The 22,120-nt window shown below is 36.7% G+C and overlaps 1 protein-coding gene across 2 annotated transcripts in view; it reads right to left on the reverse strand.

Moving 5' to 3' along the window:
- Positions 1-11,335: 11,335 nt before the first annotated feature.
- LOC135689734 (uncharacterized) overlaps positions 11,336-22,120 on the reverse strand; it is a 29,599-nt gene continuing 18,814 nt past the window's right edge. For both annotated transcript variants that reach the window (XM_065207061.2, XM_065207060.2), the window contains 9 exons: positions 21,000-21,047; positions 20,278-20,370; positions 19,587-19,709; positions 19,033-19,185; positions 18,234-18,538; positions 16,747-16,828; positions 15,821-15,946; positions 15,181-15,509; positions 11,336-14,166 (listed from right to left, as the gene is read on the reverse strand). In XM_065207061.2, the coding sequence (XP_065063133.2) occupies positions 12,421-14,166; positions 15,181-15,509; positions 15,821-15,946; positions 16,747-16,828; positions 18,234-18,538; positions 19,033-19,185; positions 19,587-19,709; positions 20,278-20,370; positions 21,000-21,047 (3,005 nt within the window). In that variant the 3' untranslated portion in view covers positions 11,336-12,420. The remainder of the gene's footprint in view (positions 14,167-15,180; positions 15,510-15,820; positions 15,947-16,746; positions 16,829-18,233; positions 18,539-19,032; positions 19,186-19,586; positions 19,710-20,277; positions 20,371-20,999; positions 21,048-22,120) is intronic.

A 22,120-nucleotide genomic window follows, 5' to 3' on the forward strand; every position in this document is an offset into this window, starting at 1 on the left:
TTGAGATGCGTTTGAATAAAGACATCAAGACGGCCTCACAATGGTACAAGGACAATCATCTGAAAGCAAACAAAAACAAATACCAAGCGATGGTGATTCAAAATAGCAAGAAAAGCAAAATAAAGATAAAAGTGATGGCTGATGAAAACAATGAAGTAGAACAAACAAGATGTCTTAAGCTGCTTGGTGTTGAGGTTGACGATGAGCTAACTTTTGGCACTCATATCAGCAATTTGTGCAAGAGAGTGAGTCAGAGAATAGGTGTCTTATCTAGTTTTCGTAATATAATACCTACCAATGCGAAACTAACAATCTACAAGTCAGCCATTCTCTCTCACTTAACATATTGCAGTACAGTCTGGCACTTCTGCAAAGTAGCAGATAAAAGAAAGATAGAGAGACTCCAAGAGAAAGCCCTTAGAGTTGTTTATAATGATAAGTCTACGCCATATGCACAACTCCTTATGAAAGCAAACCTGCCATCTCTCCAGAATAGACGACTTCAGGACATTGCCATACTTATGTATAAAGTTAAAAACGGCATAGCCCCACACTTTATAAAGGATTTGTTTGCAGTAAAAGACACTCCCTATGAATTAAGAAACAGCAACTTTGTAATTCCGAAATTTCGTACGGTAAAAGAAGGAAAACATTCAGTAAGATACTTTGGCCCATATCTGTGGAGCAAATTAAAGAGAGCTATCAAGGAGGTGACAACAATAACCCAATTCAAGAAATGTATAAGAAGAATGGACTTAGAAACTCTTTTAGACTGTAGACTTTAGTTTAGTTGTACATATTATTTTTAAAAATTTTTATGTTTTAATAATTATACTGTAATTTCATATTTTATGCTCTAATTTAACTTTATATACTTTTTTCGTTGTGTCCCCAATTAGCTTGTAAGCTAAATATTTTTTGACACATTAATAAAGTTTTTGATTGATTGATTGATTGATTGATTGATTGATTGATTGATTGATTGATTGATTGATTGATTGATTGATTGATTGATTGATTTATCGCGCCCCCGCAGTATATTGCCCGAGCACTCGAGTTTTCCATCCACGCACTTTTGCATGTTGGCCGCGCGAAGTCCCTATTTAATAACATGTCACATTATTAAAATTAAAAGTGCATGATTTCAGGCGCGCAATCGCAAATTTTCAAAATGAACTTGTCCACAAAAAAAACAAAGTTTTCAGTCTGGTAACTAATCTGTGTGAGAACTTAACTTTCCATCGAGAGAAAAGGCCAGGGCGGAATTTGTAGCAAGTGCTGCATCAAGGGCCAGATTAAAACAAAGGCCAATTTACTAGATCATAAATTTTTTGGTCCACAATAATAACATCACTAGAATAATAAGTAGAAACGTTACCAGGTTGGAACGAAACTTTGCACTGCACGCAGAATATATGTTCACAAAATGTACCGTAAGTGCAAAATTTACTTGTTACATACAGACCATAGAGATAGGATAATATCCTATCTCTATGATACAGACACTGTTCTCAAGCTGTGTACTTTGTCAATTTTGGCGAAAGAAGCAGACTTAAGCAAAAGAGTGGCAAATTGATGGCTTCATAAAAATTAGCTTTTAGAAAATTTTTGTTCTGATCACATAAGCTGATTTAGATCTCTCATTTTTCAGGGTCTCCCAGGGGATACTTGATCTCGTGTTCCCTTGTTCCCATTGAAAAGTAACAAAATTGTCCTCTTGTTCCTATAAACTAGAAATAATCTTCCCATATTCCCAATCGGAAAATTTATGTTGATCCTGTGTTCCTGTACCATTTGTTTCCATGCTCCCTTGTTCCTGAAAAGCCCTGGGAAACCCTCATCTTCAGAACTGGGACTATGTAGCTTCGAGGATAAGGGCCACTGAGATAAGGGCAAGAGATAAATTGTCCTAGGACCAGAACCTTGATGTCTAAGGGCCTCATAAAGTAATGAATTCCATTTTAGGAATGGATGAAATCAAACGTAACAAAGGAAGGCATAAAAGTGCAAGAAATTTTCTCAAATGCATTTCAAGCTTCTCTAAAGGGCGTGGTCGTAGAAATTTTCTACACATCGCTTGCATAAATTTTAGAACCAGGACCAATGTACACAGGTTTGATGGGTAAAGCTAATACTCATTTGCACAAAAGTCATCAAATCTGTAACAGATCTTGCTCTTTGCAAGCTTGGAAATTTTTCATGATGTTCTATCGAGTTATTTGTTCAAAATTCAATGATTATGAAAATGGAATTTTCATGACGTCATCGCGTTACCTCTCTTTAGGGGCCCACAAATTTTTTCTGGCCAAGAAGCCTTAATCCGACCTTGGATAGATCTAAGGGCGTTTTAACATAACGCATTCTTTCGCAAAAGCGAGGAGTTTTTGCCATCTGCTAAGGGTGCTTTGTCGGTGAAGTTTCAAACCTGTCGACAAATAAAAGATGCTTCACTCAACACCCTAGTTATTTAAGCCAAGCCTGTTTTGGAAAAATCAATTTTTTAGACAAACTTTTGCTACGTTTGATTAATTCCATTCTTCAAACAGTGTTCATTACTTTATGGTACCCCTAGACTTCGAGGGCCCGGGACAATTGGCCCCCTTGCCCTCCCTTTCGGCAGCCCTGGTGGCAGCTAAATCTCCTGCGTGCAAGGGGTAGCTCCAACAAGTGTTACAACCCTCTCCCACTTCAAACCCATGTTTTTACATTTTGTTATTTGCCCTAATTTAGTGTCATCAAAGATTACATTAATCGGACAAATACATGGTCTGTTAGAAAACATGAAGACTCTGCAGATGACACGTGGTAAATAATAAGTATTGTCTTGTTAAAAACCATTTTCACGGCTAGTTTTTGTCCGTTCCCAGTCTGTATTAACTTCTCTACATCAGTGATCATGTAACGCTCGATTCCATACTTAAACTGCAACTTGCAATCCAACTATTCATGTATTTAACAAAAATAACCGTAATCCAATCTCCAACGATCCCGGGTCACCGCACCATAAAATGATTGGTAATATTGCCAAATAAACAATTTCTGCCGTAATAGTTAAATCGTGCAAAAAAAAACAGGAGGGAAACAAACTGGTTATGATTCCAAGGTTCTCTCAATCAGTGATATTAGGAAACAGTGAAACTACAATCTATTTTCAAAGAAATTGACTGCTAAACGATATCCATAAAGAACTGTCAAGCTATTCCTAAAGAACTGTCAAAAGAGTTTCTAAACCATTGTAAGCAATCGGAGTTCTGTGACATTTTCCACCTTCAACTTCACCGTTGGCTGTTCCCTCATGTTCCATAAAATCCCAACAAAATGCTTTAAAAATACAACATCTTATTCGGTGATCGAAACTCATTCAGCGGTGAATAGGAATACTACAATTAAGGAGACATTGGCAATGGGATTGCTAAAGACATTGAAAATATGAATGTCTTTGACTAAAATATCCTTTTGTGCTACGATTTAACCTTTGGTATCCTTTGATGTGAGCTAGATAATCATAAAAAAGTTACGAAGCGAGCTATTGGTATTGCAACTTGTAGATGAAAATGATAAGGCACCTTCTAATAAACCCCCTTCCATTGAGCTTCAAGCCTCGTTACTATAAAATGCTGCACGTGCTCGCTCACCTGAACCATTCACGTGCCTCAAAGATGGAGGAGTGGGTTGGGCTGCCTTCTCCCCTTCTGCATGCCATATTTGCATTTCTGCCAATCAAAGATATTCTATGCGTGGCAAAAGTTTGTACACATTGGAAAGATGCCGCAGCAAAATTTCTTCGTAGTGTAACAATAGATGCAAGTACTCCATTTAGGGGATATTGGTTGGAGGGCAACAAGAGTGAACTGCTGGAAAAGAAGAAGGGGTTTGCAAACCTCAAAGTACAGGAAGAAATCTCACTATTTATAAACGATCTAATTAGCTCTACAGATGGCATACAGTATCTTGATCTAGATATAAATTCTACTCATAGCAAGTTGATCGAGAAACTTTTGTTAGGCCAGAAGGGGGTAAAAAATCTATTTGTCAAGTATAAATTTCACGACTTGACAGCTGCAACTTCTCAGAAAAAGAAAGGGAAAACGAACGTTATTTTGGATGAAGTGGGAAATGCATTATTGCTAGGAATGGCTTCCCATGAAAGTACCCTAGAGAAGCTGAGTATTGCCATAAAGAACCCCTTTCTGTTCTTTAAAGATCTAACACATGCATTCAGAAACAAAGAAAAAATCTTTCCAAATTTGAAGTCGTTTGACTTGTTTTCAACAACAGCCTATTGGTTTTGGAGAATGGCTGCAGGTCACCCTGAAGCTTGTTCAGAAGATGGAAATCATGCATCTGTGTTGTTTTCAAAAATGTTTGGAGATGACTGCCAACTCAAAGAGTTAAACTTTAGGCCAAGGCTTGAACTTCCATTGGCTCATTTCGGAGCACCACAATGGAATCCAGATATTATCAGGCTGCTAAGGGAGTACCTCAAGAAGGGAGTTTTCTCGAAATTAGAGAAGATTGGAATTGATACTTTGAATTCATATGGATTTAAATTTCCTGAAACTGTTTCACAATTGCTCATCAAGCATTGCCCTGCTGTTACACATATTCATTCCTCTATAGCATTTCAGTATAAAAATAGTCCTGCTCGTCAATGTTATGATGACAGTCAACTGATAGAACTTGCAGATCACTATGGTGAACAGCTTCTTTACTTTTACATGCCATTTATAACCTACAATCTGGCAACATGCATTGCCAGCAGATGTCCGAATATCCAGTCTATTGGAATATATGATTGTAGTGAAACAGGCTTGAAATTCTTAAGTACAGACCTAGTTGATAGTGCACTGTTGTCACTAGCAACTCTGAAGAATCTCACAAGCCTGAAGTTGGTGTTTAATGACACACTTATTGAGATTGAGAATTTGAGACAATTTTTTCAACTTATTCTACCATCTCTGAGGGAACTGTGTATAATTTTCAAGTTACAGACAGAGTCTCATCATGCTGAAATTTTAAAAGGAATTCAGCTTCATGGAGGATTGATCAAAGTACTTCATCTTGAGCTCAGTGTCTTAGCCAGAGATCAAGAATATGGAATTGTAATGACAGGTTTTGAGAACATAGTGAGAAGCTGCCAAAATCTTGAAACAATAATTTTCATGGTATTTTTGGATGATTGTTTCCACGAGTTTAAGGTAAGTAGACAAACCTTCAGATTATTTTCCAAATCAGTCACAAAAGTGATGATTTCAAGGAGTAAAAAGCTGAGGCACCTGGTAATAACTGGTGGTGAAGGAAGCCAGAATGAAATTCTGATGGAAAAGGACAAGAAAATACTTATAGAATCAATGCCTTTTTGTAGAATAGAGCTTGCTGAAGATTCATGGGAGTATAAAAACACTATTTGCTGAATTGTTATATATATATTTATATTTAATATATATTTCTATTTATATTTGATATATAGAATTCTTGAAATTTCTGTTTTGCTGTATAGTTTTTTATTATAAAAGTTTTGCTAGTTTTGTTTAGTTAATGCTGACAATTTGATTATTAGAGCCCGGCCTAGAAGGATGAGTCCTGGAGGGGCAGACACTTTGGGGGCAAATATTGGGGGGCAACCTATCGTTTTAATAAGTTGACATCACATTTCCCCCATTGTTTTACAACAAAAGATCACTGTCTTCCAAAATATTGGAGGGGTGACTGCCCTCCCTTGCGCCCCAGGTGTTTGCCACTGGAGTCCAATTATAAGTTTGCTGGCAAAGAGAAAGTTTTGTTAATGAGATGAGGTATTCTATGTTCCCTAAACTGTAGGTATATTTTTGGAAATTGTCTGAATTTAGATTGAGAATGATCCAGGCCATCACAAGCACCTTACATAAGGCAGTCATAATTTTGAAATTTCCAGCTGAACCTGGCAAAACCTGAAAAGTTTTGACACTTTATACTCTCTTCTCCAGCGAGGTGTTATTTTTGCCATGACATCTGTCACAAAATTGATGATTTCAAGGAGAAAGGACTGAGACACCTGATAATAACTTACTAGTTATTATTCGCCACCGCAAAGGATGCCAGAATTATATTATGATGAAAAAGGCCATGAAAACGCTTAAAGAGTCAATGCCTTTTTGTAGGATCTAATATTGTGAACATTCATCGGAATATAAAAACACTATTTGAAAATTTCTGTTGAAAGGTTTTTCACTGAAATTAAATTTTTGCATTCTTTCATTCTCTGTTACTATTTGTTAAAGTTTTTATTGTAGTTGTTAAGTCTGTTGAGTTTTGTTTAGTTAATGCTGACAATTTGATTATGAGAGCCTAGCAGGATGTTTCCCCGGGAAGTGTCCAAGCTTCAATGGTGTCTCCCTTGTGGATTTCTTACCCCCAGTGGCGTTCCCAAGGGGGGAATGGGGTCCGGACCCCCCTTCCACTTTTCTAAAATATTTTCCTCGAGATTTGTCCAAAAATGATGTAAAACTCATTGGGGGGGGGGGGGGGGGGGGTAGTATACTGTATGCTTGTGTCAATAACAATTGTAAAATGCTTTGTTATTTACCTTAGTTAACATGAATCAAATAATGGGGAAAAATTTTGCAAAAGTTCCCCGCATTTGCGAGTGTTTGAAGGGCGAAGTCTAAAAAATTTTCTAGGGGCTGCGCCCCAGACCCCCCCCTGCTACAGCCCTGGGTACGCCACTGCTTACCCCCCCCCCCCCACTTTTAAATTCCTGCCTAACGTCCTGAAGTTGTGCCAGTTGTGAGGCAAGATAATGCAAAGCGTTTTCAATATCGTTGACTATGAATTTGCTCTTCATGAAGTTCATTTATAAGATATTTGGTGCGAGAATGGCTCAGTGGTTAGGTTAGCGGACTACATATCCAAGGGTCTGGGGTTTAAGTCCCTGACATGACCAAATTGGTTACGTTACTTCCACATTCACTAATACGGGGGATGCCTCTTCGTAGTGTACCTTTTTTCAAGAAGAAAATAAATTTTGAGGTATCAATTCTGGTAAAATCTAACATGGTCATAAATCTTGGGATTGATTTTTAGCATGAACTTAAATTTTTAGGCATTTTTTAAATTTTTGGGCATTATTTTTAAATGAAAGGTAATATGTTTTTATTTCCTTGATTGGGTTGTTGGAACTTTTGCAAATTTGAATTAAATTTTAGGGTATGCATTTCATATTATGTCTAAATTTTGGAATATGGTTTTTGGAAAATTTATAATTTTTAAGGTGTGTTTTCATATTTCTAAATGACATACTCCCACACCCCGTCCCTTTTCATATTGAAGTTATTAAACTTAAAATCACTTAAGTAATCGAGAGTCATAAACCTTTATTGTGACAAGGAAATTTTCTAGTTTTATTGCAACCATTAATGGGACTTAAAAACAGATAACTGAACACCTGAACAGATAACCAAACGAATTCAATCTTTAATCTAACGTTGACTTGTCATCTACATAACTAATTTCTTTGTTTTTTTGTAAATAATCGAATAAGACAAGTTACCGTATTGCAATTTAAAATCATTTTTGATTTAAAAAAATCACAACCACAATGACAATATGTTTTAAACGCTAACGAGCTATCAAATGCTAACTTTTCACTCAGCAGATATATCTAAAGTTTCTTCAATAATGACGAAAATGTTTGTTTGCGCAATATAAGTTTACGCATGAGCTAGAATTTTCAGGCTTCACCTGATAGGCAGAAGATCTTCTTTTGTCTAATTCCTATTCTGTGCCGTAACCGTAACATGTCATAATTATGTTCGTCTCATTAGATGTCAAAAACGTGTATTTTTCCCACAAGAACCTATTCAGTTTGGTCTTAAAAGTGGGACCTTCTGTGCCGCCAGACTTGTTGATAAAAATTTTTTCTTAATAAAAGCTTGATATTGATTGCCGGCTTTTATGAAGAAACGATAAAGAAACGTTACCAATAGAAAAGTTCCAATAAAAATGCTTCTTGTTGCTGTATATTCATAAGACTATCCTCAAATTACTATCTGCATCAAAAAGAATATCTTCATTTTGGTATTTTGTGGAAAAAATACACTTGATTTCTTTCAAAGAGAAATACCATCGATGATATCATCTCTTTGATTCATCAAACTTCATTTACATAAAAATATTTTATGGAACATTCAGCATTTTTCCAAATCATTAGCCACACCTCTTGAAGTCAAAAAGCCTTCTTTTTTGAATTTTCTCGAAATAATAAACTCGATTTATTTTAAAGGGACAAGCCATTAATGATTTCAGTCTTGCTTAAAATCCACAAAGATTCATTTGTTAAAAACAGCTCTTAAAAAGTTTCAGTTTTTCTCAAAGCCTATTTGGCTTACCCTTGCATTAAAGAATCTTCTTTTTGTATTTTCTGGATACAATAAAATCTAATTCTTTCAAGTAATTCTTGCATTGATTATTCATCAAATGTCATTTACATAAAATTTGTGGAAAAATGTTAGGTTTTTCCAAATAAATATTTTAAGCTTCTGCATGAAAAAGACAAATTTTCTTTTTGTAATTTTGTGGATAAAATAAACTTGATGTATTTGAAAGGAAAAGCCATTAAAGATGTTATTCCTTACTTAAGATATATAAATTCTCTTTTAATTTCAACAAATAATGTTTTAAAATTGTGAGATTTTTCCCAGGTCATTAGCCTTAACTACGCCATGCAAAAATTTTCATCTCCTTTTTTTAGTGAACATAGTAAACTAGATTGCTTTCAAGATAGTGAACAATGAAATTATTAGTGACCCGAAGCTAGTCTCCAAACAATTTGTGACTTATTTTGCAGAGATGGGTCACATAGATGAAGCACAGCAGGAAGAAACAGAGTCTCTTGATATGCATCCAAGTGTCATTGCAATAAAAGACAACTTTGATGTCAGTTGTGAATTGAAATTCTCTTTCCTGTCCCAAAAAAGTGTCGAAAAAGCTCTGTCATCGCTAGACCCAATAAAAGCCACTGGATGCGATGGAATAACGCCTAAATTTCTTAAAATGAATGCTGAACAACTAGCTCCATCTCTAACATCATTATATAACTCATGCATCACGCAAGGAAAGTGGCCCATCGAGTGGAAAAAAGGAGAATGGGCACCAGTTCACAAGAAAGCAGATAAAGACGTCCATGAAAATTACAGGCCAATAACAGTTCTCAATGCAGTTGACAAAGTTTTTGAAAAGGTGCTCAGTGAGCAAGCTACACATTCATTTGGCAACAAACTAAGCCCGTGCTTGACAGCATACAAGAAGCAAAACAGCACAGAAACTTCGCTGCTGAGACTGATTGAGGATTGGAAATTCGCCCTGGACAATAAACAGATAACAGCCATTCTCTCAACAGACATGAGCAAAGCCTTCGATTCCATGGTTCCAAGTCTCCTGCTAAAAAAGCTCGAATCCTATGGCCTGGCCGAAGATTCTCTGAGATTAATAACATCCTACTTTGAGCAAAGACAGAATAGGGTCGAACTAGGAAATATAAGAAGTGAATGGAAGGAAACAACAAGAGGATGCCCACAAGGATCAGCATTTGGTCCCATGTTGTGGAATATCTTTCAAAATGACTTGGTCTTCAAAATAATGCACTCTCAGATAAGCATGTATGCCGACGATCATCAGATCTATTATTCCGGAGAGAACGGTAATGAAGTTGAGATGCGTTTGAATAAAGACATCAAGACGGCCTCACAATGGTACAAGGACAATCATCTGAAAGCAAACAAAAACAAATACCAAGCGATGGTGATTCAAAATAGCAAGAAAAGCAAAATAAAGATAAAAGTGATGGCTGATGAAAACAATGAAGTAGAACAAACAAGATGTCTTAAGCTGCTTGGTGTTGAGGTTGACGATGAGCTAATTTTTGGCACTCATATCAGCAATTGTGCAAGAGAGTGAGTCAGAGAATAGGTGTCTTATCTAGTTTTCGTAATATAATACCTACCAATGCGAAACTAACAATCTACAAGTCAGCCATTCTCTCTCACTTAACATATTGCAGTACAGTCTGGCACTTCTGCAAAGTAGCAGATAAAAGAAAGATAGAGAGACTCCAAGAGAAAGCCCTTAGAGTTGTTTATAATGATAAGTCTACGCCATATGCACAACTCCTTATGAAAGCAAACCTGCCATCTCTCTAGAATAGACGACTTCAGGACATTGCCATACTTATGTATAAAGTTAAAAACGGCATAGCCCCACACTTTATAAAGGATTTGTTTGCAGTAAAAGACACTCCCTATGAATTAAGAAACAGCAACTTTGTAATTCCGAAATTTCGTACGGTAAAAGAAGGAAAACATTCAGTAAGATACTTTGGCCCATATCTGTGGAGCAAATTAAAGAGAGCTATCAAGGAGGTGACAACAATAACCCAATTCAAGAAATGTATAAGAAGAATGGACTTAGAAACTCTTTTAGACTGTAGACTTTAGTTTAGTTGTACATATTATTTTTAGAAATTTTTATGTTTTAATAATTATACTGTAATTTCATATTTTATGCTCTAATTTAACTTTATATACTTTTTTCGTTGTGTCCCCAATTAGCTTGTAAGCTAAATATTTTTTGACACATTAATAAAGTTTTTGATTGATTGATTGATTGATTGATTGATTGATTGATTGATTGATTGATTGATTGATCGATTGAAGATAGTAAAGGCGATCGATGTTATCATTTTTTGCTTAAGATTAATAAAATTTCCAATAATTGTAAAAAACATTTTGTGGATAGAAAAAGAGAAAAAAACCGATATCTGAATTTTTCTGTGAACGCATATCAATGGGCTGATGCTACTTTTGTCAACATTCACGTAGAAAACATTCTACTTTTGTCATGGTACATTTCCAAAGGTTTGTGATAACGAGAGCCCCTGTCTCTGTATCATTCGATAAGTCGAATTATTTTGATTGGTCTCTTGAAGGTTCGACTTATCAGGGGTTGATCGTAATTGCCTTATTAAACCCTACCAGGTGAAAGGATGGCTCAGTTGTTAGAGGCGCTGGCTGCAGACCTTGGCAAGACCAAACTTTCACCAAGAGTCAGTAGAGTCACCAGCTCTCTGTAATTCCAGGTATAGGAATCACGAGGTGTGGTCACATCGAGAGGAAGGACCAGGACACTGCTCGATAAGCATAAGCTTATCAGTGTCCCAAAAACTACCTTCGGATGCTAGGTAGAAACAAATTAAAAAAAACCCTACAACCTTTGAGTCACTCCTGTAACGACACAATATTGTTTAAAATTGGACAGGGCTGCCTTTACTGTAGAAAAATGAAACATTGAAACACAGAACCAATACTATTGCATTTCAATTATTTAAAAATCTCGACGAGATTAGAATACAAAATTTATACAATCATCAACATTCTTAACGAATGTGTTTTACAAGACGAAAATGTACAAAAATATTTGAACCACTAGATAAATAAAAGTATTTAAAGTTACATCTCACAGAGGTTAGTTTGTATCTATTACTGTTCCTGTTTTGGTCCAGAAATTAGTGCAAACAAATAAATGACTTGACAAACAATCTTAACTGATCATTGAGCAATTTATTTGCCGTAATACAAGCAGCCTTGGTAGAATGCAAACCAGACTGCAGGACGCTATAGAAATTCAGCTGGAGTATCAAATGCTTGGGAAAAAACATTCAACTGAAGTATACCAGAAAGATGACAGCTTATTGATGACAGCATGGTTAGAAACTAAAAATATAAATAAAAATCCTGATTAGATTATTAGAAACAGTGTGTCGAATGTCGAGAGTCTGAAATTCGAGAAATTGTGAAGTTGAGAAGATGGGTTAGTTGCTAGCTTTGAGTAGTTGCAAAACTTGCCGTATTCTGGTGAAGCAACAATTAAACATACGATGTTAATAGATAAACAGTTTTCTGAGTAGCTCTCTCTTTAGTAATTTTTCGGTGGTTAATTGTTAACTTTTAATCTGTATATATCACCATTCCGGAAGTCTGGTAACAAAACTGTCTCGAGTTGCCAGATTTATATGTTGAACATCGCAAAATTATTTTTCTAATTCTATTATAGTCAACAAAAAAACTAATAAACAATTAAAAAAATATAAGCTAAGGAGATTTTGCCTATCACATAGCGTGATAAAGTTAAACGAATGACGAGGACTGCTATTTTATAACTGATGTATGAAACAAAGTTTAAATTTCTATCTTGTAGAGTATTGTTGTGAATGTTATCTTAGGAAAACAGCAATGTAACTGGTAAGGAGTGAATCCTAGAAACGCTTGAGTAGTCTTTTCACATTGGCCTACATGCATTTCCGCCATTTCATCAAACGTAATGGAATAGCAACGCAGTTTAGTCCTGACTCATTCTTATTTGGGGACTATCTTTGCAATACAGGAAATTCTATTCTGATTTTATTGTCCTTTTCTTCTTTTTCTTGCCCATAGATTTTAGCACATCAGCAACGGCATTCGAGATAATTTCATTTCTCATCGTCCTGGCTGGATCATTTTGATAGTCCATATTTCTATCATTCATAAAGTACTTCACTTGGTAAGCTGGACTTGAGACTGGGGTGCCCCCCCTGAGGTACAGCCCCTGCTTCTGTAATGCCGGATGGACAGCTGGATTAAAGTTCATTATTGAGGGTCCCTTTGGAGCCAAAAGAGGGGCACCGTTCCTTCTTGAGGGGTTGGACCATTGAGCATTCTGGACAATGTGCCTAGCCGGAGCATGTGCCTGTCTGCCTGGTTTGGGGAGAAGAGACCCTGAAGGAGGTGCTGGTTTATACTCTTCCCGCTGTGGCACACCTTTGCCACCCTGTCCCCAACCCTGCCCTTGACCCCACTGCGTATTTTTGTTATCAAAATCTGGAGTATGGTGGTTTCCAGCTTTGTTTACACCAGGTCCACCACCGCCGAAACCTTGACCCCAGCCACCACCTTTTAAAGTGTCGCCGGTACCATATCCGTAACCGTAACCATAGTTGTGACCCGCACCTTTCTGACCGGGAGCAGTTGCACCTTCCCACGTATTTGACGTCGTTGAAGACAAAGCATGGGAATCAGCTTGTCTGTAATTGTCCCGTTTCGAAGACAGTTGTGATTTAAGTAGATTATAGGTCGCCCAAGGATTTTGATAATGCGATTGCGCCATTTGGTTCTTTCGTTCTAGGTTTGCTCGTGCTCCACTGGCTTGAGCTTGTCTCCCATTCACCAGAGGCTTTATTACTGACTTGATTCGAACGATCCCACGATTTGTCGCAAACTCTCGTACCGAATTTGGCTCGGGCCATTCACCCCGCAAAAGATTGTAATTCGGTTTTGGAGCAGCAGGCTTTGCAACAGGAGGGTGCTGTGTTCTCTTGCTGGCGTATATTTGCCTCATTCTTTGCAACTGGCTTTTGATGTCATTCGGCATTTGATTTCGAGTTTGCTGGGCGGCAAAATTTATACCATTATTGCCGATGCTGTTGCGGTAGAAAGGGCTTCTGGGATTATTATTCACAATAGCTTGACCTGGGGCTACTTGATTGCGCATTCTGGGTTGTTGAACGAAGCTGTTCTTTGGATTTGGTCTTCTCGGTCCCATCGGAACAGGAACGGCAGATTTCATGTTTCCAGTGACATACGAGGGACTTTCAGCCTTAAACCTCCCAGCGAAATCTTTCTTTTGATAATTACCTTGGTAATTCCATCCGTTCTCGTTCCCATTGTTTTGTGTGTATGGTAAGTAGTTTGATACCTGTTGTCCATATATTCCTCTCTGATCATAATTTTGAATTTGCTGCTGATACTTGAAGGGATCATTATAACTAGCTACAGCTGATTTTTGTGATGGTGGCTCAACTTTTTGGGTTGCTGGACTCACAAAATTGCTGTTTTGGGGTTTGGGAGCACTTTGTTGTGCGTTTTTGTTTCCAAATAAGCTCTGATAAACCTCCTCGATTTTTCTCCCTTCGTCTGTCAGCGACTTCTTTGCGGCATCTTCTGCCCTCTTTTTTGCTTTCCAGGCTTCCCACAATGCTTTGAAATCTTTAAATCCAGATGTTGCCGAGGAGGGGCTATTTGCAGCATTTGGCTGGCTCTTTCCAACTGGTTGATATTGCCTCATATCCGTAGCAGCGAATGGTGTCTTGTAAGGCTGAATCTAAAATTGAAAGAAATAAAGATGTAGCAAGACAAGCAGCAGCAAAACTAAATGTAGCAAAAAGCATCTCCCAGATCCGTCATCAGTTTGGATGAAATACTTTTCATGATCATTTTCTCAATCATTCAATTCCTTGTGATTCATTTTTAATTTCCAGAAATCTGTACTATTGACACAAACTTATTGTGTGCTTTCGTGTGGAAATTGTATTGTATTGTATTGTATTGTATTGTATTCTATTGTATTGTATTGTATTCTATTGTATTGCATTGTAGTGAAAAGTATGATACTATGAATAATCAAACTAAGGTATAAACAATCTAGACATTATTACAAAGAAAAGCTTTAAGGCAATATTTATGAATCAACTATAAAGGACTTAAAAGGCAATAAATCCAGTCAGTCAACTTTAAACGTAAATAATGACCTCTGCAGCGCACCTATTATTGGAAAACAGGCGATACTTTATACCGTGTTTTTGATTGGTAAATACAACAATGATCTATATCATGATGCATCCAATGGGAATTTTAAATCACCATTTAAATTCATCGGAATATGATGCTTTTGAGGTAAACTGAAACAACTGTGAAACGTTGGTAAAAGTATCATTAACTAATTCGGACGTAACGTAAAATTAAATAGTGGGATGAAAAAATTGAAAGAATATTTTTCCGATTTCTGATCACGTCCAAATAAACGATCCTTCCTATGTCTAGCTTTTGCAAAAAACGAGTGTTCGATTCGCAAAGACAACTTGCCTTTTCAGAAAACTTACAAAAAGTTGTTTAGATTTTTCTATTTATCTATTGATTCAAGTCATTAATATAACTAAAAGGTGCGATCTATTTAAACCTATTGCACCAAATGATTATCTTTCTCTGTGGAAAACATGTAGAATAGATTCTTGTGAAACAGGCATCCTATCAGAATCTAAATATAAAGGCTTTGGTTTAGAAGCAGTTTATGTTTCAATCCTGATTGCAATCCTTATTGAAATTACAATAACCTTACCGGTTGCTGCTGTTGTAATTTCTGTGGTTGCTGTTTTTGATTAGTAGTCCGCATCATTCCCTGCTGAAGATATGGTTGTTGTTGTCTCTGTTGTTGTTGTCTCTGTTGTTGTTGCTGTTGTCGGGGCTTGGCTGTGTTCAGACCCACGTTTGGCTTGCCGATGCCTGCCCTTGTGTCTGCGTTTATGTGAATGTTTTCACCCACGCTGTAAACCCAGTGGTCTGCAGGTATAGTCATATTATGGAGACGACCAGGCTTGTTGACATTGGCTATCGGTAAGGGCGCAGTTATTGGAACTTGCTGGGCTTTAGAATAATCTTTTTTCTTCCCTGTATATAGATTTAATTATAAAAGCTCTTAGAATAATACGCAATTTGCGTTAAGCACCTTTTAGAAAAGGATTCATTGATTGGAGACTCACACAATCAACCTTATACCCCGAATCAATATTAGTTGAAAATACCACATAAACATACATCACATGACCTAAAGCGAACAACTGGAAGCCCTGAAAAGTCTTCTTAACCAACTTAGCTTGAAAGAGGTGCCTGTAAAAACTTGTTTTTCTATGAATTTAAAGATTTTAGAAATACTCAAAGATACTAATTCAAAGAAACTTGAAGATTTTAAACGTACTTACCAAAGTAAAGTTTGCAATGGTGCATCAGCACAAGAACTTCAAGTCTCGGAAGAGCACAACCAAAAATGAAGAATTCATCAACCATGCCTCGAAGGAGCCGATCTCCATAAGGATGTTCGTGCTTACCTGACATATGTACAGAATATTTAGAGGAGTTGATGTTAAAGAGAGACTTAGTTAGATATGGTAAAGAACGTTAGGCAAATTTCAGTAGACCTGAGGATTATAGTTTCATGCAGATGGATACAAGGTTCTTCATTTGCAATGTTTTATCTTTGCTCGAGATGACAATTTTTTGATAGCCTAGCGTTGTAATATATGTTACCAGTGTATGAACAGCTCTCGATAGCTGGCAAGCACTTTCTGGTATACAGGATAAAATAGATACCATACGGGTCTGATAAACATACTATACCAATCAAATCAAGGAAAAATGTACAAGAACGGAGAAGGGCTTTAACGATGCATTTACCAAAAAGCCCCTCAGCCATGAATTAACAGATTTTACAAATCACAGATTTCAGGTATTTAACAAATTTTGAATTTTCTAATGAGATGAGTGATCATCGAAGTAGAGTTATGTTTTCTGCTCCTAGGATAATACTTAGCATACGAAGAGCTTTCAATGTATCGAGAGCAAGGACATTTGAAAGGTCGAGCAAATGGGTTGCTTGATAGCATTATTACGAAAATTTGATGTACTTCAGAATAATTTGAAATCTACTGTTAATTTTGAAATAATTACAGCTCGTTTGTTTTTTGTCTATCAATGTCAAATACAAAACCAGAATACGACCGAAACATTTACCAAAACAAGGTAGGAGAGACAATAAAGTTCCAAGATCCAACACTTTATAGCACCAAAAAGCGGAAACATGGACTACTGCAAAAAATAGCTTACTTCAATACAAAGTTGAATAACTTACCTATTCCAGCTTTTCCAGTCCAGTCTTGAGATAGATATCCATTACCTGTGCCTTTAGCAACTAAGTCTCCGTCCAAGAATAGCTGGGAAATAAAAAAAATAAGGGTAAGAAAATTAGAGTATCCTACGGTGGCCCACAGGTGCCACGGCAAAATTTACTTTCTCACGGCAAAACTTTCTTTTTCACGGCAAAACTTTCTTTCTCACCGCAAAACCATATGCCTATCTCAACGAAACAGTACCGCATGCAAGGTCTTTGATTCCTTTGTTTTGAAAGCAGTGAAAAAGATCAATTCGTTGAAAATTGGCGTGCACATAAAATTCGTGCAAAAAAATCTCGTACGTGCACTTGGCACGCTCGATTGTCGCTTGTAAAAAACCTATAAATTGGGTATTGTGTTTAATATCATATCATATCGTATTACTCACAGGGTGGGTTGATGGCTAGGTACTTAATTTTTCGAATAATAGTAATAACAATGAATAAAGAAATGAAATAATAAGCATGGGCATAATATAAGGGGAGAAAAAAGTGGTTGCCCAACAAACAACATCCATTGTTTATAAAAATTTTGCCTGACTGAATCATGGTAGATTTCTGCCTGATTATCGCTTTTTGGAAACTTTTCAATGTTGAGAAACTACAGTTGCCGCTACAGCCCCCTTATCTCCCCAGACCCTTGTCTACTACGCCTATGTTAGAAAAGCAAAAGGAACAAAGCAATACGACGACGAGAATCCAATGTCACGAGATAAAATTTTCAAAATAAATTTAATTTAAGTAATAAATTAAATTCAAAGAAAGTTTTGCCGTGAGAAGTAAAGTTTTGCCGTGAGAAATAAAGTTTTGCCGTGAAAAAAGAAAGTTTTGCCGTGAGAAAGTAAGTTTTGCCGTGAGAAAGTAAGTTTTGCCGTAAGAAAGTAAGTTTTGCCGTGAGAAAGAAAGTTTTGCCGTAGCACCTGTGGGCCACTGTAGTATCCAGTTGTTGCCTCCTTAAACATCCTTTATAATATATCTTTCTTAAACGGAACTGGCACTCGACTTAAAGGTAACAATGAGAGAAACTGGACTATACCCCCTTGCTCTCAATGTGTAAATTTACATGAACACCCGAACAATAACTAAACCCCCTGCAGCAATGCATACTAGGGTGGCATCGACCAGCTGCATGCAACCGAGGCTGCAGGCAAAGGATATTCAATATGAGCAAAGAATGAAACCACTTATTGACATCTAGGTACATGTCAACCAAATACATTTCGTTTAGGGGGATGATCTCTTTCTGGATTTTTGAGTTAAACGATAAAAAATTCGAGAATCCTGTTGTGATATCCCACAAACATCCTATAAAATAGGTAAGGCAAATGATCTCCTTTTTGGGTTTCCTTGCTTCCATTGTCTTTACAAATCATCTTAAACTCAGAAGTCTTTTTTGTTTTCTTTTTCTACAATATGAAATACTTGATACGGAGATCAGAACTACGTACTCTGGCGATTGACTTTTGGGCATCATAAGTCCCAGCAATGTGGTGCCAGACGTTCTCACCAACCAAAGGCTGTGACATAATGCTAAACACAACTTTGTGTTGCTCGTTCCTGTGGAACCATCTGACTTTCCCGTTTTCAATCTCCACGTGATATTGACCTTCTTTATGATTGGAGAACTTCTGACCAATTGTATCAAATATAGATTGAATTCCTTTGTTTGTATCTAGCTTTATCCATAATGCAATGGTAACTGCTTCCACAGGCTTAGGCCAAAATCGCTCACCATCAAATAAGATATCTCCACCTACAAAACAATTTTGGATTCGTTTCAAAAAATTTACAAGCGAATGGTAATAATTTGAAGCAAAAGTAATGAAATGCAATCCGTATAAGCAACAATGAGACCCGATCAAAATTAGCAATGGAGAGAAAACATTTTCATCGCTCCAGGAAATAAGTAACTGGTAAATTTATAGTTACATTAAAAACATAAATGTTCAGAAAAAGTAAAGCCAAAAATTTACAAGATAAAAAACAGTATAAATGAATAAAAAACCCATCAATCAATAAACAACTGAAAATGTTGTATAATTCATATTTTTGGTTGACATATATGTAAAATAACAACGGTATATTGGAAGGTTAAGAAAATCATTTGAACTGATCCGTAAGTTGAGGAAAACACATTCAGTACATTTAGGTGTTCTGAATTGGTTTATGAAATGGGCATAATCCATCATATAGATAGTAAAAGTAAAGCAAAAAGGTGTCCATCAAGTACGTTTGTATTGTGCATACCGAGAAGGGAAACTCCTGAATCACATTTGCCTCCTTCATACACAATTTCAGCACCATTTATCAACATAGCGTCATTGTTGTTACCAGACTCATCCACAGCCAACGCCCCGCGCATTTTATCAAAGCTCAGATGAACCAAGGGTGGGCAGTAATCTGAAAAAAGGGAAGGGTGATGAAAGTGCCACAGAAAACTTAAGTCCTTATATACAATCAAATCAATGGAAGGAAAGGGGGGGGGGGCAGATAAATCTGTCAAATGGAAAGTTGTTCAACTTGACCATGTAGAAAAAGTCGTTAAAGTAAATTTTCTTCTGGCCTTGATTAAGGGTTAGCCAAAAAGATTAAAATTTTCTAAATCGCAAACACTTTGCAAACAGTGCTAACGTTGCGAATCGAAATGAACACAATAAATTTCATATCAAAGAATGCGGACCCTGCTGCATCTATATATTGAAAAAGATTTATAATATCTCTGAAACTAGAATCAAAGAGGCAAGTAAAGTTTTATAATATTGGTCGTGCTATGTTAGATGATGCTCATGAATCGTACTTACTTTGGCAATAATCGCCTGTGAACCCGAGTTTACAGACACATCTCGAACGGCCATACTTGCAAGTTCCACCATTCATGCAAGGGTTTCGATCACAACTCCATTCCTTGTCTTTGGATGATTCAGCTGAAAAGATAAAATATAAACAATAAAACGCTGCTATTGTTCAATAAATGATAAAATGTTCACCACAGAGAAAGAGAGAGAGAGAGAGAGAGAGAGAGAGAGAGAGAGAGAGAGAGAGAGAGAGAGAGAGAGAGAGAGAGAGAGAGAGAGAGAGAGAGAGAGAGAGAGAGAGAGAGAGAGAGAGAGAGAAAAAGAGAGAGAGAGAGAGAAAAAGAGAGAGAGAGAGAGAGAGAGAGAGAGAGAGAGAGAGAGAGAGAGAGAGAGAGAGAAAATGAATACTTATGCAATACTAGTTGCGTATGATTCATATTGTGCGATGGTTATTAAAATTAGTTGGTTTTAATAAGCGTTAGTATAGCTAGACATTACACAACTTTAGATAGAGAAAGCAAACAAAGAAATGACTTGTGTCATGAATGACGGTCTTAAAAGTCTTGACAAGTAGAATAACTTAACAAGTAGAGTAATCAAACCACATCAAGAAGGGTTAAAGGAGAAAGGCACAGTTGCAGTTAAGGGGAAAATGAGTGACATCGCATTGTTGTTAAAAGAGAAATCAATTATTTACCCCAGCATTCCAAGCCATCACCCACGTAGCCGTCCTTACAAATGCAATGACTGTTCACGCATATAGCGTTTTCATCACAATGGTTGCATTCGTCTACAAAATAAAGAAGTATTGATTTACAAACAACATGTTACAAGCAATGGTATAGCTTTCTAAAGGAATCAATATTTTTTTAATGTACTAAAGCCAAGAAGAACAAGGTATCAATAACACCGTTGCAAGGTATTATGCTATTATCTTACATTGCTTTTACTTCCAAGATGGTAAAAGTCAATGAAGGAACCAAGGAATCGTGATTGTTTTAATTGATCAAGATGAAAATGTCCTAAATTAAACAATAATTAAATAAAATGTCCTAATTCAAGCATTAGAAATAATGCTGAGAATAATTATTTCTCATTTGTTGTTGTTGCTTAAAAGTGAATATGATCCAGAAAATGGATTTTTCTACATGATTTTCTTCTACGATTTTGGTGTATAGAACAAGACAATTCTAAATTGCTACTATGGGTTTCACGCGTACTGTCTTTATCAGGCAACTGTTCCTTTAATTTTTCTCTAAAAATTATCCTCTAGGTTACTTTATATTTTCAACTTTGATGACTTGATAGTTAAAGTTTAGCCAAAGATAATAGGAATCAATATGACTTCTGTAACTCTCAAATTAATATAACAAAAACATCTAAGAGTAAGATTATTGATGAATTAAAATCAGCACCCACCTTTGGGGAAAAACTTAGGTGCCGATGAATATCCATATGTTCCAATTTCTAACAAAACAAAACATTCCTTGATTATGATTTGGGATATTGCAAACATATTGATACTCTCCAGAGCCGAACATGAACTGCATGAGGCTTGGGTAAGCAGGGCAAGTAACGGGTATATCTAGACATGTTATGTATGGGTGTTTCCATAAAAAGATGAAGGCAGTTGCGTATAGCGGCTTCATTTTGTCCTTTTTGTTTATACAAATGTAGACACGGGGGTTTTCTGCAGTGAACTGTTGGCTATACAGCACCACGCCCAGTTGACTACAAATCCCTATATCACAACCGCCAGGTGTCAGAACACGCCTGGACAGCGCTGGAGAGAAGCTGAGATTCTGATATGACTCAAAATATTCAGTAAGATTCAGTAACAGCCCACACATTCTCTTGAGACGCTTTAAAGTCCATAGAATTGAATGTTTAAATCTTTTCTAAGACAAAGTTTGAACACAGGTTTCTGTTTTTCATGTAGATTGCTAGATAGAAAGGTAGCTGTTTCTACAATGCCTGCCAAAAGTCCTTGGAACACCCTGAGATTTCTGTGAATTCGCGTGTTCCTTTCTATTTCCATGTCAACAAGGAGGGTGTTGCCCCCCTTCCCCCGCATACAATGTTGATTCGCTAGCTGAAAACCATAGCTATGTAAAAATGTATCACTTGTACATGTAGGATTGGATTATTAATATTTCCGTGGCACAACATTGTACAAGGGGGGAGGGGATGTTGCAACTCGTGCACAACGTAAATTGTAGCAAGTGTTCCAAGACTTTTGGCAGGCATTGTAAGCCTTGATACTATCAAATATGGCAACTTGAGTGTCTAGTTGATAGCAAAAACAGCTACATCAGGCAAATGGAATCAATTTTCAAGTGGAATTTTACCTTCAAAGTACAGGAAATTAATACAAAAGTAAAGGTAATGCACAACTCAAGAATGTTAAGATAAATAGGTTTGTCATGAAACGTCAGTAAAGGGTCCCATATAAAAGTAAATTCGAGCAATCATACTCCTTGCGCATTGTTACATGTCGCACAAAGAGCATTGTTACATGTCGCACAATGTCACAAGAAGTA

The sequence above is a fragment of the Rhopilema esculentum genome, chromosome 5 (assembly GCF_057945365.1).
Source record: "Rhopilema esculentum isolate cy_ngs chromosome 5, ASM5794536v1, whole genome shotgun sequence".
Classification (NCBI taxonomy): Eukaryota; Metazoa; Cnidaria; class Scyphozoa; order Rhizostomeae; family Rhizostomatidae; genus Rhopilema; species Rhopilema esculentum.